This window comes from Gastrolobium bilobum, unplaced genomic scaffold (assembly GCF_033153095.1).
Source record: "Gastrolobium bilobum isolate Gb01-03AN ecotype WA unplaced genomic scaffold, APGP_CSIRO_Gbil_v1 utg7600, whole genome shotgun sequence".
NCBI lineage: Eukaryota > Viridiplantae > Streptophyta > Magnoliopsida > Fabales > Fabaceae > Gastrolobium > Gastrolobium bilobum.
The window spans coordinates 1,045,525-1,064,335 of record NW_026897674.1 but is presented as its reverse complement, the minus strand read 5'-3'; the positions used below and the strand labels follow the sequence as shown (position 1 = coordinate 1,064,335).

The following is an 18,811-nucleotide window of genomic DNA, read 5'->3' as shown; positions in this document are numbered from 1 at the left end:
ACTTAAAGATTTAATCGATTAAATATCCCTCTTAATCGATCAATATCTCTCTTAATTGATTTAATCGATTAAAATTTATATTTAATCGATTAAATATCCCAAATAAGCGTGAAAGCATTGATTGAATGAAAGCATTGTTTATGGAGGAGATTTGACCTTTCTTGCCTGTTGGAAGATTTAATTGATTGATTTAATCGATTAACTTGAAGATTTAATCGATTAAATATTCAAGTCAACCATTTTTGTCAATTTTGACCATTTAATCGTTTAAATTTTCAAGTTAATCGATTAAAGAGGGACAGATTCATAGATAATTTTGAGTGAGGGGTAAAATAGTTATTAATTAATTAATGAAGGTAAAAAGGTCAAAAAAATCCATGGAGATCGTTAGAATTTCTTTTAATTATTTTGTGACAAAAAAATTATATTTATTTCTCTTTTCATAAGTATTTATAAATTCTAGTAAAATATCACTCATTCTATTAGGAAAAAAATAAATACATAATAGTCTTTAATATAAAAGAATCCATTACCCAAAGTGCATAGTGACTGAGACATGTTAAGTGGGCGATGATGCTTATATTTGAGAACAATTTATTTACCGCCACCCCACCTAAAAAACATCATTGATTGTCCTTTCTTTCTTTTCTTTTCTTTTTCATCGAGAGCTCCTCGTAATTTATGTTTAAGGTTCTGAGCAGCGAGCAAACATTTTTATCGGGGTAAGTGGGTCAGTAACGACTAACGAGGGACTCATCTCTCCATGATTTTATAAAATATAATAGTTGCAATTGCTGACCCAAATGAGGTACCTAAAATACCATGGAAAAAATAACTTCACTTTGGTCTACTTTGAATCCTTCGTTTTTACCTAGTACTTGATTCAAACTTTGTTGGCTCATACTATGGAAAAAATAACTTCACTTTGGTCAACTTTGAATCCTTTCTTTTTTTTCCTAGAGCTTGATTCAAACTTTGTTGGTTCATACATATTATCAAGCTTCCATTAGCCGCCGGATCTTTGATGCACGTGGACCAAATATCTCTATCTATACCTGCCAACAACATAATTCTACTTAAATTATTTTTGGTCTTGCTTTGACTGCTAATTGCTTTCAGCAAGGCGTCGTGTTTATGTTAACCAAATTGTTCTCGTATTATGACAAGGATTGAATATATATTTTTGTATTTTTTGAATGACAATATTCATAAAAAGAAATTAGATATACACTATCAGTGATTAATTAATTTGACCTTTCATAAGATTCGATACATTTTTATAGTTGCTAAACTTTCGTTTGTAATCCTAAAATGGTATAGTTACCCTTTAAATTATTACAGGATATAATTTTTATCTCCAGTACATACATAAAAAGGATAAGATCAACTTACATCGGTGTAAGAATAATAAATCTTACACATAATCTTAACCGTTGATTTCCGTGCATCTAACGGTTGAGATTTATTGGAAATTGAAAATTAATAAATGAGTGAGACCTAATAAATCTTAATCATTAGATGCAGAAAATCAATGGTTAAGATTTGGTCTAAGACTTATTATTCTTACACCGGTGTAAGATAATCCTGTCCCTACATAAAAATATGTGCGACTTATATTTTCTCTCTGTTTTTTTTTTTGATAAACAAAAAACTCTCTTTCTTTTTTCTTTTCACATAAGCCCATATGGTCCCATATATTTTTATGTTTGTAGTAGATAAATTTATGGGTTTGTTTTTTCTACAGTCAATGTAGACAACTTATCTACATTGAGCTCAAAACGACGTCGTTTTGAGGCGGAAATTAAGGTATTTTTGTAATTATAATTTATTTCAGAGTTATAATAATCTTTTTCATTATAATTTTTAACCCAAAACAACGATTTTTGAGAGCGAATGTAGATAATTTATCTACATTTACTTTAGAAACGTTAAAGCATAAATCTATCTTATATAATGTGAAAAACATTAAACCCTTAAAATAAATTCCTTTATCATTTATCCCCTAAAGTTACCTATAAGTGATAAAGAAATTTTAAATTAGAGAATAAGTAATAAAAAAATTTAAGTAAGAATATATACGATTCAAAATTTTAGAAATGTGTTATCAAAAAAAAAAAAAAAAAATTTAGAAATGAGATAACTGATTTTAGAAAAAATTTACGAAATTTTCCCATAATTATAATCAACAAAACAAAGGTAATCTGATCATAGCTCCATAGCTGCACATTAATTCTCTTTTTGACAACTTCACTATGATTGACTACTTAATTGGACACCTTCGGTACTTCTCCAATAAATTTTTCTTCAAAGGTTCAATAGTGTTGACTGACCTTACCTCGTTGATTTTGAGGAAGTGTTTGGTATAGGAGAATTTTTTTTTATTGGGAACAAATATTTTTTGAGAAAAAAATTAGAAATTACTTGTACTGTGTAAGTTAAAAAAAAAGTGTTTGATATGATAAAATTTTACCGGAAAATTTAGATGAATTTTACTGATGTTATGTTTGGATGATTATAAAATTTTAACGAGAAAGTGTACCAAAATTACAAAATAACCTCCAATTTTTTTTTTCCACACATAAACTAGGCTCACCAACTGAGATTTGAGAAATACACTTTCATGCGGGGCATTTTCGTCACAACACGGAGTTATTGATTTGTCATCGACAGGGAAAAAAAATAACCACCCCATCCATGGCAAATATTTCCAAGCAATTCATGTGTAAAAGAGATACATGGAGAGCTCTTTTTTCTAGGCTCTTATTTCCTAATTCTCCTACCAAACATTGTCATAATTTTTCCTACCCTATTTTTCAATTTTTTTTTTACCCTCCTACCAAACAGCCCATGAGATTATCAATTGCTTGTAACTTGTAAACACCTAATTTTATGATCCAATTATTTGAAATTTTACAAGCCCTTTTATGATTCCATTCTTTATGAGTAGTTTTTTTTTTTTTTTTTTTTTTTGGTAAATTGAGTAGTTTTAGTTTACTTAGTGAATAAGAGTTTGTTTGCAAATTTTATAGGTTTAAAAATCTCTCACTCAAATTTTAATTTTTTTTTTTTTTTAAATGTCTTTTGTTTTCTTTTTTTGAATAAAAAATATATACGAAAGCTACCCTTGATCAGGGCGCTCTCTATAATAGAGAAATAGATCTTGTTAATTGAAGTTTAATAAAGTGAAGCTACTCTTACACGATGCGAAGGAAGCAAAGTTGCCCACCTTCTCGCACCCATGCTTTTATTCTTTGGAAGGTCAATTTATTATCGGTATTCCAAAAGGTTTGGAGAAGACTCTCCAATTTTTTTTAAAAAGAATTGGAAGATATTATAGATTATACTATCAATGATATTTTCATACCACAAAATAGAATAAATTTTTGGTGCTACTGTTGCACTATGTAGCATCGATACTGACACGGGACACGTGACACGATACGACACGCCACTTCGACACGTTAATTCTAAAAAATGTTAGATTTCGACACGTTAGGACACGTTTTGATGTTAAATAATATTTTTAATTTATGTAGTGTATATTATATTTAATATTTAATAATTTAACAAAAATGAATATAAACTTATAATATTCATAAATTTTGCAAAGATATATTTATATTATATTTTATATTTATATTCTAAACATATAAAATAGTAATCGTAATCCAACGAATATAATAGTTGGAACTAAAAACTCAACACAACATAATCTTTAAATCTTTTTTTGAATTTCTATAACGCGTGTTGGAGTGTCGGAGTGTCCGAGAGTGTCGGGAAGTGTCGGACACGACACGTCAGGATTTTTGAAGTGTCGGTGCTTCATATTGCACCAAAGATTCAGTACATCTCACCAATAGAAATATGACATGTCAGCTAAAGTTTGCTTTTCTCTGTCAAATTTTCTCTCTCTCCTATGATGTGTAATGCTCTCATTGATGAGATGTATTGAATCTTAGTACAACAGTAGCACCAAAAATTTATTCTACAAAATGAGAGTCGAACTCCCCCATGGAGTACGAGTGTAATCCGTGATCAACTATGTCCATCTTATTAGCTCAATTTTATAATTTACTCATTCATTACTTAAAATAAGCATTAATTTTGTTCTCTATGATTAAAAATGATCTGAAATTCGTCTCATATGAGATTAATTAATACAAATTGATAAATTGGGATTAAATAGTGAGGATTAATTTGTGAGGAGCTAAATTGATGACAAACACACTAATAAAAAAACCAGAATAAGATTTTGTCGAGAAAAATATGTTAGATATTTGAGGGAAGGCATGTTTCAATATATGTGCATTTTGGCACTTAAAAATTTGGGAAAAGCAAGTTGTAAATTTAAAACGAAACAAATAAATGTTGAGATACTAAACCCTCATCATGTATAGTTTTTGGTTTATTTTTGAATCATTTAAAATTGTATTTCGTTTATTTTTTTCAGGGTTAAAATTTCATAATTGTTTTTGAAGATGGTCCCCTGATACTTTATTGCTTTGAAATGGACGACATATAATGGCCAAATCAAGTGGCCCTCTAATAGTTAGCCGAAGCCACATACAAAGCATATCCTCTTTTTCTAGTTTGTCTTTCGGTTATGACTGGTGCATGCTCTCTTATGTATTGTCAATTTCTCATCATCATTTTCTTTAATGTTACACCTTTTCGGAGAGGCCGAAAAACACCATAATAATTTCTTGATTTTCGTGAAAAATAAGGCTATGTTTGATTACTGTTTTTAAAAAAAGTTTTTTAGTTTTCAGAACAAAAAAACAAAAAAAATCATTTGGTAAGACTTGTTTTGTAAATTTTTTTAAAAAAACTGCAACTATTTTTTTATTTTTAGAATCAAATTTAGAGAACATGTCTGAGTTGTTTTTGTTTCCTGTTTTGGTTTTTAATTTTCAAAACAAAAAACATAAAAAATAACTATTTTCATAATTATTCTACAAAACAATTTTAAGAACAAAAAATCCAAAACACAATCAAACATGTCGTAAATCTCTGACAGATGCACTCTAAGATTCACAATCTATACTCTTGTTTTATTTTAGAGATTCTTTTAACGGTGACGGTACTTTTTGTATTTTATTCACAGAAATTCTTTATAATAAATTTTATATAATTTGTTGGATAGTATTTCAGCTTATTGTGATTTTTTAATGATTTATATGAAACTACTTTAAAGTCATATACGTATAAAGATATGAACTTAAGACATGTTTGGTGCATAGTATAAGATAATGTTTGATAGTATAAGACCTGATAGTATAAGGCTTGATTGTATAAGATCTGATTGAATTTTATTACTATCTAGCGTTTGACACGATATTGTGTAAAATAATATATTATATAAAATAATATCTTCTAGTATTTGATAATGCACTGTACAATATTATATAAGATAAAAATAAATATTTTTAATAAAAATATCCTTTAATAAAGAATTTATATAATTTTTCAAAAAATGTCATATGATATTAATTTTTATAAAAATTTATTGACCAGTGTGTCCGAAAAATAAATTAATTTTTATAAAAAAAAATATTGAGGTCGACGATGTTAATACAATAACCTCTTATCACTCCTCCTTAGGCGGATTAAGTTATACATCGTTTTGATGTATTAAGGGATTCTGCTGTATAAGCTTATACTATATGATGGTCACACTAAACAACTGAAAATGTCATAACGTATAGTATAAGCTTATACTATCATGCCTTATATGTCACGCCAAACAGGTCCTAAATGTTTATATAATCGTCATATTTTTTATTTTATTTTTTCTGGTTGTTGCATTTTAAGGAGAAGAATTTTGGTGGTATCGAATTACCATTAAATTAATTGTCCGGACTAATCCAAATCAGACAATTACATAAAAGAGAGGAGAAAGCAGAAAGAGAGAAAAATAAATTCTTGTCGAACTATCACCCCTTTAATGAAAGTACCAGTGGCCTTGTAGCACCAAAATTTTCCCCATCTTAGACTGTTTGTGTTGGGTTTGATGGTGAGACATACCCCACCAAAGGAGGTAGTTGGAATCGGACCCCATTCATGAAAATAAGTTTCAAAAACTGGACAATAAGCTTCTCTTTGCTCATCGGTTAAAATAAAAAATATGATGCTATTTTTTTATATATAAATGAAGATTCTTGCAAGTTGCAGAGTTATCACTCAACTTCCAAAACTTTTTATTTTTGATTTTATTTATATTTATATATGCATGCTTGGCAGGGTTTACACTCTTTCCCTTCGTTGTCAATAAAGGATTTAAATTTCATAGTATTCACTCCAAAAAAATATAACACCGACCAATTAAGACATGGTTTAAAGATTACATTAGATTCTTTGATTTTGTCTCACAAGTGGATAACAATAATGAAACTAAGAAGAACATGTTATAACACTGTGAACGTGGCTACTTGCTTGTTAAATAATATCAAATCATGGTAGCGATTTAAAATAGAGATGAGAAGAGATGTTTTTATACTACAGAAGAGAGAAAGAATGTACAAAAAAATAAAATAAGAGAGAGATGTTTCAATAAATAAATAATGAGAGAGAAAGAAGAGATATGGGAAAATTTATTTTATGTATTTCTTGAAATAAATTGTACAAATAGTGTTTCTCTTTTCTTAAGAGTGCTAATATGAAACATATGGTTAATAGCACAAATTGAAGAAATCAACTAATTAAGAGAAGCACATTTTGTGGAGTTTGGTGGAGATGATTGTGGTGTTGACTTTGCTAAAATTATGGGATATGCTGACAGTAGCAAACATAATTGGTGCTAGGATTATAAATTACTTGCCTTTGCTAACTTTTGCTCTCTGGTAAATATTTCAATTTATTATATTTTCAACTAAAAATCAGTGCATAAGGTTTTTTTGTGTATAAAAATGGTTTTAGAGTGATCCATCTAACGTGGTGGCAATTTGGGTTGGCTCGTCCCGCTACGTTATCAATTCGTCAAAAATGGATGATCCACCATTAAATATGGGCTGAAAAAATGAATTCATTTTGTTTTATAATGAGTTGGCGACCAACCCACCAACCCGTTAATTAAAAAAAAATTATATTTTATGAATTTTATAATATTATTTTATTTTATTTCACACCCCTCTTAATACTAATATTCAGATAAACATTCTTTAGGAACTCTTTTGTCTCCATATATAGATAACATTTGTCATAAATAAAAATTTTATTCTTTATTTTTTCTAGGAAATACTAAGATAATTTTTTTTTTGGATATCACAAAAACTTAATAACAAATGAAATACTGCTTAATTGTAAAAAAATAAAAATAATCACAATCAGGTGGGTCAACCCACCCCGCAACGGGTTGAACCCGTTTTGACTCATTTTTAGGTGGGACAGGTTGCAGTGAGTTGATGAGTTGAAAACCTCAACCCAACCCGCCCCGTTTTGACAAGTTGACCCATCAGATTCAATCCATATTGTCACTTCTCAAAAAAAGTGACATTACAAAGAGTACGATTGATTCCCATAAAATGTTATTTATTGAAACCAAGTTCTCTGTGGCAAACCCAAAAATTGTGGAGTATGGGTGGCTGCAATTCTTACAGAAAAATCCAAAATAACATTGGACACTTCACTTCTCCTTGATAACTTCTCTGCTTTCAAGATTAATTGATTTCAAAAATCAAGAATATGTTACCCACTCTGTAACAATACACATTCTATAAAATGCAGCCAAAAACTTTTTGACACCCACTTTGTAAACATTCAAAATAAAGATAGTGAAAAAAAGAAGAAAAAATAAAAAGGATGGGGTACCTTTGTGAAGTGAAGTGTGTGGTTCTCCAAGAAGAACCATATCTGAAGTTATTACCACTCTGTTCAACTAATCATGATAATGAGAAAACAAAAAAGAAAAAGAAGAACCATGTCTAAAGTTATTATCCATGTTTGTAGTTGCCAACTTTCCATCAATTTACATGCAAGAAAAAGAAACCCCTGAAAAATTAAATCAACATGAAGGGATTATTTATGCAATTAGATTAGGCATCAAATTGAAAGAAAACCCAGAATTGAATTTCAAAGAAAAATAAAACCAACCTTTGAAATGGTTAGGAGAATTTATTTTGCAGATTTGGGCATGAATTGGGAAACTAAGGTACAGATAGGGTTATTTTCGTATTTTCAATCTATTTTTTCATCAATATTTTGTCTTCAACCAAACATAGACTCAAAAAATTTAATTCAATTTTTCTGATAATATTTTAGCTTACCAAATACTTTTTTTTAATAACTCATTTTTTCGTCATATTCCTAGTAATTATATTTTTCTGATAATTTTTTTTCTCTACTCTATCAAACGCCACCTTAAAAAATATTTGGTAGAAGGAATTTTTCGTTCCCTATCTTCGTCTTGCTCCCAATGGAATCTTTCGTAGACTTCTTTGAGTTCTCCCTTTGGACAAAAAAATAAATAAATAGATTAAGAATGTAAAAAAATTTATTGTAAGAAAACATGTGAATAAAAGGAATACTTTTAGGGGCTGTTTGATACATGATAATAAAAGGGATATCCAGGAATTTGAAAATGTAAAATAAATAGATTATGCCTTGAAATATTTTGTGACTAGATATCCATTTAACACTATAGAGGGATAAAAAAAAAAAAACCTACTTTGCATGGTAATTTTTTGTACCGGCCTATTGGGTATCCATTTACACTTTTTGCAGACAAGAATACCCTTGTGAATAACAATGACTGTGTGGTTCGAGCAAGCTGCCTATTTTGGCACTGTTGTTTTATGAATTTTGTTTCTAAAATATTACAAATTTTGTTTCTAAAATATTACAGTGCAAAATCACCGAAATTCATTGTTCTTTTGGCATTGTTGTTTTATGAATTTTGTTTCTAAAACATCGTGTTTAAAGTTATATATTACGAGGAAGGGTAATTTTGTAAAAATTACATATTTTTCTAGTAATACTTTAAGGAAAAAGTATTTGTCATTTTAAATGATATAACACTCTGTCCTTTTAAGAGAGAGACAGACACAGAAAAATAAATTTTATTTAAATTTTAAATTAAAAAAAAACCAGTCATTTTCTCTCTCCCATGATTTCCATTTTTTTGTGTCTATCTCTCTCCTAAAATGACATAACTTATGTCATTTAAAATGACAAACACCAAACCCATACTTTAATATCAATAACCAAACACCTGTTCAGTAAAATTAATAAATATTTTTGGTAATATTTTAGCCTACCAAACACTTTTATCGTATTATTCCCGATCACCTTTTCTTCTAGCTATATTCCTAGTAATCGTGATATCCAAATACTAAAAAATTACTTATGTACCAAACGCCTCTAATGTTATCCTATAGAATTCCCATGAATATTAAGGTAATGTTTGGTAGAAGATTTATTTTGGGATTGATGGGAAAGTGTAAGTGGATATTGAAAAATACCACGTTTGATTCAGGTTTTTGAAAAAAATACTAGGCAAATAGGATAGATGAGAAAATGACTTTTGTGTTGATTTTTGGATGAAATTCACTGTTACAGAATACCACTTGAGATGTAGTATTTTGAGATAACTGGTGCAGTGAAAAAACAGGTGCGAAGTTTCTCCTGAACATAGATTTTGTAAATTTAAATAAATTTTCGTGGTAATATTTTGGTCAACTAAACAACTTTTTTTACATTTTTCTACCAAACTCACTTTCCAACTATTTTCCTAATATTCAAAAAAAATTTCCTCAACCAAATGTCCCATAATAAAAAAGTATAAGAATTACTTTGCACGAATTTCTGCAACAAAAAATAATTATATATTATTTATAATACATATTTTTAAGATGTCGTGTTTGCAACAGGACGGGAGCATATTAATAACTCCACAAAGTCACAAGTCTTATTTATAGTCCACAAGAGGGTCATACTTTGTTCGATATTATGAGGTGTACTTTTAAGAGACCCGTTATCATGCAATATATTCGATAGTACTATCAGTACACTCATTAATTAACGTGGAGTCCAACTCCAAGTTTGTTACACTGATCCAAATCTTGAGAAGCAAAATCTCTTATTAACTGACTTAGCATCTCTCAATCATTTTTACAACTTGTTAATTTAATTTACAGAGTACTGTTTGTGGCATATTTTTTTTATAAACATTTACAAGCATATATACATTCTACATTAGATTCACTTAACCTTTAAAATATGATATTAAAGTTTTTCAAAAATAAATTAGACTAATGAACCAAAATAGAGTTAGTAAGAGTTATCAAGAAGGCCGTTCAATTAAAGTCTTATTCAAAAAATAACAAGTCCAGGTTGTATGAACTAGAAGTCTAGAACAGTAGAACAACTTGTTACCAAAATAAGGCAAGTCAAATAACCAGAATTCTTCCAACTCGGGTACTAATTAACCTCCTTGATATATTTACAAAAAAAAAAAAAAAAAAAAAAAACTCCTTGAACTTATTCCTTCTCAATCTCAAAATGGTCCTAGAAAAGTGGAGGGAAGATAAAAACTAACTGCAAAAGTTATTTTTAATGCAAATTACTGAATATCATATGAATTATTCAATTTTTTTACAGGGTGCGATTAGGTTTGTTGACATTTTCCACAGCTTAATGTGAGATTCAAGAAAAAAGAATAATTGTACGCATGCCATCATAATATCAGGCATCAGCACTACTCTACTACATAGAAATCTTTTTTTTTTTTTTGTATATCCTACTACATAGAAATCTTGTCCTTGCTCTGACGTAAAAAATTTGTGACTACCAAAAAAGTCATTAGTTTAGTAACTAGTTGCAACAACTGTATAGTAACTCGTAAATCTTGGTTTAGATTGTATTCCAAAAAAAAAAAAAAATCATCAAGCAAGTGGAGCAACTAGGAATAGACCACTAACAACAAACTTTGATAATTTATACTATCCCCCTAAATTTTGTAATTTAATATTTTTTATATTTTAGGAGATAATATATATTTATATATAGAAAAAGTATTTGTCCTTTTAAATGACACAACTTAGAGAAAAATGTGCATCATTTTAAAGGATGTAAAGTTGTGTCATTTTAAGTGAGAGAAATAGATAGATAAAGTAGAAAAGAGAGTTGACAAAAAAAATATAAAGGTGTGAGTCTCACCATTGTGTCATTTAAAAAAACAAACACTAGTTTACCAAAAAAACAAACAAACACTTTTTCCTTTATATAATTATGATCTTTCCATATAATCCTATAATATTTTTAGGAAAAAGTGTATCATTTTAAATGACATACCTTATATCTTTTCACTCTCACAAAGAGATGCGATACACATCTTTAAAAAAAATTCGCCTATTTTTTCTTTCATAATTTATTTCTTTCTCTCATTTAAAATGATATAACTTTGTATTCTTTAAAATGATACACAATTTTTTCTATTTTTTAATATGAGAAAGGATCTATTTTCATAAAAATCTATCCGTGGATGGTAGTAGTATTTAACAACACTTCAATAGTTTATAAGGAAAGTTATATTTATAAAAAATTTTATTTATAAATTCTTATAAACCATAAATACCTTTTAACACATAGTTTATTTACAATATAATACTCTTTTTTTTTTTTTTATAACACAATATAATACTCTTAGTTTATAGCAAAGTAGTAGTTGGATGACAGCAATGTAATTGAATGAAAAATAAAATAAAATAACAAACCGACAAGCAAGGGACGCGTATTGGAAATGGAAGTAATATAAAAGGGGTGAAGGATTCACAGTAATAAAGTGGAGATTCATTTGGTAGGTAGAGAGAGAGGGGGAGTTGTTGAAGGCGAAGAAGATATCTAAAAAAAAAAAAACCATTGAAACGACGACCAACATGGCCGTTTCGAGTTATCACAAGCTTTTCACCTTTGAGTGCCGTTCAGATCCCGATTTCTCGCTACCGCCCAGCTTCGACAACCTCCGCCGCCGCAATTTCTCCTCCTCCGCCGCCTTATCCGGTGCGTTTCACTGCCCCTCTGCACTGATCCTGCGCTTCCCTCCCAACTTCCAGCGCCAGCTCAGCACCAAGGCTCGCCGCAACTGCAGCAACATTGGCGTCGCGCAAATCGTTGCCGCTTCGTGGTCGAACGACAACAACAGCGGCATCCACTCCGCCGGGGCTCCGCCGGTGCCTGCGGCTTCCGCCGTTGACGCCGCAGCCACGGCTCCCCTCCCCGTTGAGCTTACCGCTGACGAGGACGTTGTCGTACCCGTCGCCGGTGAGGCCGAAAATGGGGCTGTACAGTTTAAGCATAGTTCTTATTCTTCGTTTTTGAAATCCGATGGAAGCTTAACGATTCATGCCGGTAAGTGCTATTGATTTCTTCTTTCTTTCTTTTTTTAGTAAGTTCTTTTTTCTTTTCTTGCATTATAAATATTTGTTCAATTTTTACTTTCCAAGGTTTTTGATTAGTTTATATGTTTTCTAATTAATTTGGCTGTGATTTGCTTGAAAAATGATTTTATTTATTTATTAATTTATTTTTTGCGTTTATACTTGATCAATTTTTACGTTTTGTTGGCTACTTTATGTATTTTTCATTAAATGGGTTGTGATTTGCTTGAAAACAGATTTTTCTCTTTCTATTTTTTATTATTTTGTGTAATCTTTGGTTGCATTGCTTTGCTTTGTTTGGAAAATGATTTCTTTAGTGTTTGTATTATATAATTTTATTTTATTTTTACATTTCGTGACTAGTTTATATGGTTCTTAATCTAATTAGCTGTGATTTGTTTCAAAGAAAATATCTTCGTTTGATGCTATGCGTGCTTATTCACTTTTTGCTTTTGAATTTGCGATTAGTTTATATGATTTTAGATTAAGTTGGCTTTGATTTGCTTGGATGTTATGGTTACTAGTTATGCTGTTTACTAAGTTGATTGATTTTGCATTTGCGCTATGCAGCTGAAAGACTAGGTAGGGGTATTGTAACTGATGGAATTACCACCCCTGTGGTGAACACTTCTGCTTACTTCTTCGATAAAACTGCTGATCTCATTGATTTCAAGGTACTGTTCTTTGGAATGTTAAAACTTTATTCGCTGCATGAAATTGTCAAGTGAAAGAATCAGCGGAAGAATATCAATTAAATAACGGGGGTAATTTTTCCCTCATTTTGCAGGAGAAACGTGCAGTTAGTTATGAATATGGGCGCTATGGAAACCCAACAACAGCTGTTTTAGAGGATAAGATAAGGTTTGTGTATTTGATTTCATTATGATCTTCTAGTGTTATAAGTGTTGTGATCATTTAACGAGGTTTATTGTCAACATGAACCAGTGCACTGGAGGGGGCTGAATCAACTTTGATATTGGCATCAGGGATGACTGCTAGCACAGTCATGTTAATGGCACTGATTCCAGCTGGTGGACATCTTGTGACCACTACGGATTGTTACAGGAAGACTAGAATATTCATAGAGACTGTGCTTCCAAAGATGGGGATCACGGTATGTGATCCACTTATTTGGCGGTTTAATTGTATTTTGTTGTGTGGTGTTGGAAACTGCTTCCTATGTTGTTATGTTTCTTAGGGTGGCTTATAGAGTTGTTTAAATTGAAAGCATGCTCAATTTTTTCCTGTCGTTCAAAAGTTCTATTTCTCTTTTTCATAGTTCGCTCAGATTTGTCTTTCCCCGAATGTTTTTTTGTAAAGGGAAATAAAACCTCGGCTTCTAAATTTAATGACTAATAGAGGCACCTAATATAAATATCTTATTTGAAAATTTGCTGGGGTTTGACTGAGAATTTGAAACAAATATCTCCGATCTGAATCTTCTTGACAGTTGGTTGGGTATGGTGAATTTTTTATGTTTCCAATGTATTTATTTGTGGTAGATTTTTAATTTTCTGCCCTGGGTACTTACACCGGTAATTGTTAACTAATTTTCACTTCAATGAGCAGGCCTCTGTAATTGATCCAGCAGATGTTGGAGGCTTGGAATCTGCATTGGAGCAGAACAATGTCAGTGTTGGAGACAGTAATTAATTTCCTTTTATGGATTTCTCCGATTTATTTGGAATTAGTAATTGGTCTAGGGTTCAGATGGTATTATACAAATGTGCAGGTGTCTCTGTTCTTCACTGAGTCTCCTACCAATCCATTCCTCAGATGTGTTGACATTAAGCTGGTTTCAGAGATTTGCCACAAGAAAGGGGTTTTGCTCTGCATTGATGGTACATTTGCAACCCCTTTGAACCAGAAGGCCCTTGCCCTTGGTGCTGATCTGACTCTTCACTCTTTAACAAAGTACATGGGTGGACATCATGATGTAAGTCAGCCTGTTCTTCAAATTTTAGTTTGATGGAAACATTAGAAATATTTCAAGTATCAAGGAACATTTTTTGTCCCATTTCAGGTCCTTGGTGGTTGCATAAGTGGTTCAGATAAATTGGTTTCGCAAATTCGAATTTTGCATCATATTTTGGGTGGTGCTCTTAACCCTGTAAGTCATTTCTACAGAACCGAACCCTTGACTGATATTTGTTCAAGTCTTTTCCATGTAAAGATATAATAATTCATTATCATGCCTGACGTAGTGCAAATGTGTTCGCAGAATGCTGCATACCTATTAATTAGAGGCATGAAAACGTTGCATCTTCGTGTACAGCAGCAGAATTCAACAGCATTGAGGATGGCCAAAATTTTAGAGGCACATCCCAAGGTACCATGGCATTGATATGCACAATGTCTGGCCTCCCCTCCCTGCTTTCTCATATGTTTTGGTTTGTTTTTTTGGTAAAATGAAATTTTTAAACTTGTCAAATGAGCTCGTGCATGAGTAAAAATGAAATATATTTTTGAAGTATGTTAATTTTTTTTAATAGACTTTTTGTTTGTTTGTTCATCAAAGGCATATTTATGTTGATGATGTGTGTTTTAATCTTGTGTTTTCCCCTACATATGTTAAAAGGTATTGTACAATGTACATAATAGTAGCCTGAGCAAGATGGATAAATGATAGTAGAAGTACCAAGCTGCGCTCAGTGAGAAGACATTGGTTTCTTTTGAATTTCTGATGTTGTGATGCACTTAAATGTGAATCCCTTCTTGGTCTGCTGTGATCTTGATTATTAATAATAAGAATTTATATTATTATTACCTTTTTGCTTGTAACCTCAGGGATGGTGATCTGTATAATTTCAATATCATATACTTATAACTTTACGTGCCATTTTAACATTTTACAAATTCAGTAACGATGCTTACATTTTCATAGGAAGGGTTTTAAAATAAGATGTTTTGAGCTGTGCATCTGATGTGAACTGGTTTTAATGACATGATATTATTGGCAGGTGAAGCGTGTCTACTATCCAGGCTTGCCAAGTCATCCTGAACACGAGCTTGCCATGAGGCAGATGACTGGTTTCGGTGGTGTTGTCAGCTTTGAGGTGGGGTTTTCTATTCAAATATGTGGTTGCTACCAGCCATCATTTGCTTTATTATGGTGTTGTTGATACTGTTATTTGCTTAATTTTGATAGTTCTATTGTCAATCATGCAGATCGATGGAGATATAACAACCACAATAAAGTTTGTTGATTCACTGAAAATCCCATATATTGCGGCCTCATTTGGTGGCTGTGAGAGCATTGTGGATCAACCTGCTATATTGTCTTACTGGTACTCATTTGAATTATTTATTGTTTTTTTAGATTGTCGTATTAATGATTTGACGTGACGCTACTCATCATGGGCAACGGTCCTACAATCCTACTTGAATGTGGCCTTGTATTGAAAGCATCTTTAGTTGGTCCTTAGCTCTTTATACTGTCAAATTTGCTTTGTTTTTATTTATATTTTGAGATAAGGCTTGGTTGTTGTATATTTAGTTTTCCTGTATTCTGCAACAGGGATCTTCCGCAGTCAGAAAGGGCTAAGTATAATATTCACGACAACTTGGTTCGCTTCAGCTTTGGAGTTGAAGATTTTGAGGATTTGAAGGCTGATGTCTTGCAGGCTCTGGAAGCCATATAGACAGTATTCATTATTTACATAAGTCTTTTTTTAATCGTTTTCTTTGTTTCCTTTTGTTATCGTGTCTGGGGATTCAATTGAATTTTGATCGCTTTATGTGTTCTGTTGGGCTTGTGAGAGGAAATGGTCTCTGATTTGAATGTTATGGACTTGTGATGTATTGTTGAAATTAAAACCTACATTTGATAAATCCTGCGTTCTCCACGAATAATAATAGAGAAATGATTTCCTTAACCGGATAAGCGATTTTCCCGTGGAAACTTTTGCGATATTTATTTTTAGCTTATTTGTTTCAATTTTGTTCTAGGAGTTGCAAATTGTTTTAATCATGTTTCCTTTTGCCATATTAAGTCCGTTGTCGATTTTATATGATTGTCAGTGACTGAAGTTAATGCATGTGTAAAAGAACTGAAGCTTCCAATAATCCATATACCAATTGAAAATCTGAACGGGATTGGTATGGCGTGTTTTGGGTAATCTGGCAAGATATTTATCAAACGAAGATGGTTTTGATATGACTGTTAGTAATATCATGATTCATTCTTCTGGAAAAGACTGTTAACAGCACCTTCGCTTGCATACGTTGCAAAAACCCCTGCTGTGTTGACAATTGAGCTGGCAGAAGGATTTGGATTCTGAGCTCGTCATTTTTTCCTTTTCAATTTTTTCACAATTTTATGGATTAATCTGCAAGTACCAGGCTATATAAAAGGAATAGGAAGATAATTTACGGTGAATTAGAAAAATAACGAACACAAATATACATGAAACACTTACTAGTGGACTACGTAGTACTGAATCCGTAATTATATTTTATACTATGACTATCCGATAAGATTGGTGCGCCCCTTACTTTGGGCTCCTACAGGTAATAACTTTCCAGGTTCCATATGATTCAAATCAATAAATAAAAAACGGTTATATAAATTAATCATATTTCTCATTATAATTTTTCAATATCCAAATTAATTTATTCCGCTCCGAACAAAACCTTTATTGGTTGTAGAATTTTAAAATCTTAAAGAAACAAATATAAAGTATTTCATGTTTAGTTGGTTGTGGAATTAGAGGATATGTAACGAAGGTTTCGTGGTAACTAGTTAGACGTGTCCCGCTAAATAGGTGGTGATCATGCTGGAGTGGACACGTTACGTCTGAAAATTTTAAACGATTCTATTGTATGATTCAATGGTTGGGAATTTCGTGAACAAACATAAATTACTATTATATCATAAAAACAACATTTTTAAGGGGTGGAGGGTCTCTTTTGTGTTGGATAATTGAATTTGACTTGGTTGGCAATGCAAAGAGACAAATACGACCGTATACTTGCAGCAAGCCTTGATACGTGTTCAATTCAAGGTACGATGACACAATTTAGATTATTGATACGCATCGGTCATAGAAATGGAGCTTGTTTCTGGAGACACACTGATAGTTAATGTATCTTTGTCAATCCAGCTGCATCATATTTGTTTTTTTTTTTTATGAAGTAATTACTTAAATGTTTTAATTTTTTTTTTTTTTATTGACATAAGAGTAATTTTGATCATGTAGTAGTTTTTGTAATCATCAAAGAGGACGAGACATTTTTTCTTTCTTTCTAAGTCACGGGTATTCTTAATGGGAGGTAATTCTGTTTGGGAGTACCATATACTTTTGCTATACTACATATTGACTGTTCACCTGATTTTTCTCTTAATTAAAAAAATTAAAATAAAATTATCTATAATAAGTGAGAGTCATATTCTATGTTGCATCGACACCGACACAAGACACGAAATACGATAGGACACGACACACCGATATGTTAATTCTAAACTTTTGACACATTGATACATGTTTAGATATTAAATAATATTTTTTATATATAATATAATTTACATTTAGTGTATATAGGAGCTCATAATAATTCGTGTAACTAATCAAATATTGAATTCCATAACATATATATAAAACAAATTTCTTTTTCATACCATGTTAGTTTTTCATGTCAAATTTCATAATAGAAAATATTTGATTTATAAATTAATTTTTCATCTTTAGTTAAAAAACTAAAATAAAATAAAATTTGGATCTTAAAAAATATATATCAGAAAACGTTGATCGTGTGTTGGAAAATACTCACTGCATGTCAGAACGTGTCAGTGTCTAGATATTCTTGAAGAGACTGCTTTGTTAAATTCTAAGTCTGTTGATACTCCTATGGATTCAAGTGTCAAGCTTCTACCAAATCAGGGGAGCCCTTTTCAGATCTGAAAGTTATAGAAGATTGATATTGAAAAATTGAACTACCTCTCAGTCATTATGCGTGACATTTCATTTGCAGTGAGTGTGGTAAGTCAGTTTCTTAATTCTCCATGTCAAGAACTCTATAAAGTTGTCATTCGTATTCTTAAGTATATCAAGGCATCTCCAGGAAAAGATCTTGAACATGAAGATAAAGAGGTCATGTTAAAGTTGTTGGATATTCTGCTGCTGATTGAGCCAGTTATCCTACTGATAAGAGATCTACTACTGAAAATTTTCCATAAAAAAGATTGATATTGCAGATAATCAAACTTATATGCTCACTAAAGTTTTACCTATTAAGAAATTCAAGTGTTGCTTGGAGTTGGTTAGTGTTCATTGTTGAGATTTTCTCTTTGGAGCTTTTGTGAAAAATATTGAGTATTTGTTTATGGAATTTAAAAAATGGTGAAGATTGTTGGGCCCATATTTTGGCCCATTTGCTGTGTAGCAAATTCTATTAGGGTAATAATCTTTATAAATTTTTGCATTTTGAGTTGGGGAAGCAAT

General features: G+C 31.0%; 1 protein-coding gene across 1 annotated transcript; it reads left to right on the top strand.

Moving 5' to 3' along the window:
* The first annotated feature begins 11,783 nt into the window (after nt 1-11,783).
* Nucleotides 11,784-16,258, top strand: LOC133309179 (cystathionine gamma-synthase 1, chloroplastic-like). The gene is made up of 11 exons (XM_061509912.1): nt 11,784-12,342; nt 12,942-13,045; nt 13,159-13,232; nt 13,317-13,485; nt 13,941-14,000; nt 14,104-14,307; nt 14,395-14,481; nt 14,593-14,700; nt 15,332-15,427; nt 15,540-15,658; nt 15,889-16,258. The coding sequence occupies exons 1-11, from the start codon at nt 11,871-11,873 to the stop codon at nt 16,010-16,012; spliced, it is 1,617 nt and encodes a 538-aa protein (XP_061365896.1). The 5' UTR covers nt 11,784-11,870; the 3' UTR covers nt 16,013-16,258.
* The last annotated feature ends 2,553 nt before the right edge of the window (nt 16,259-18,811 follow it).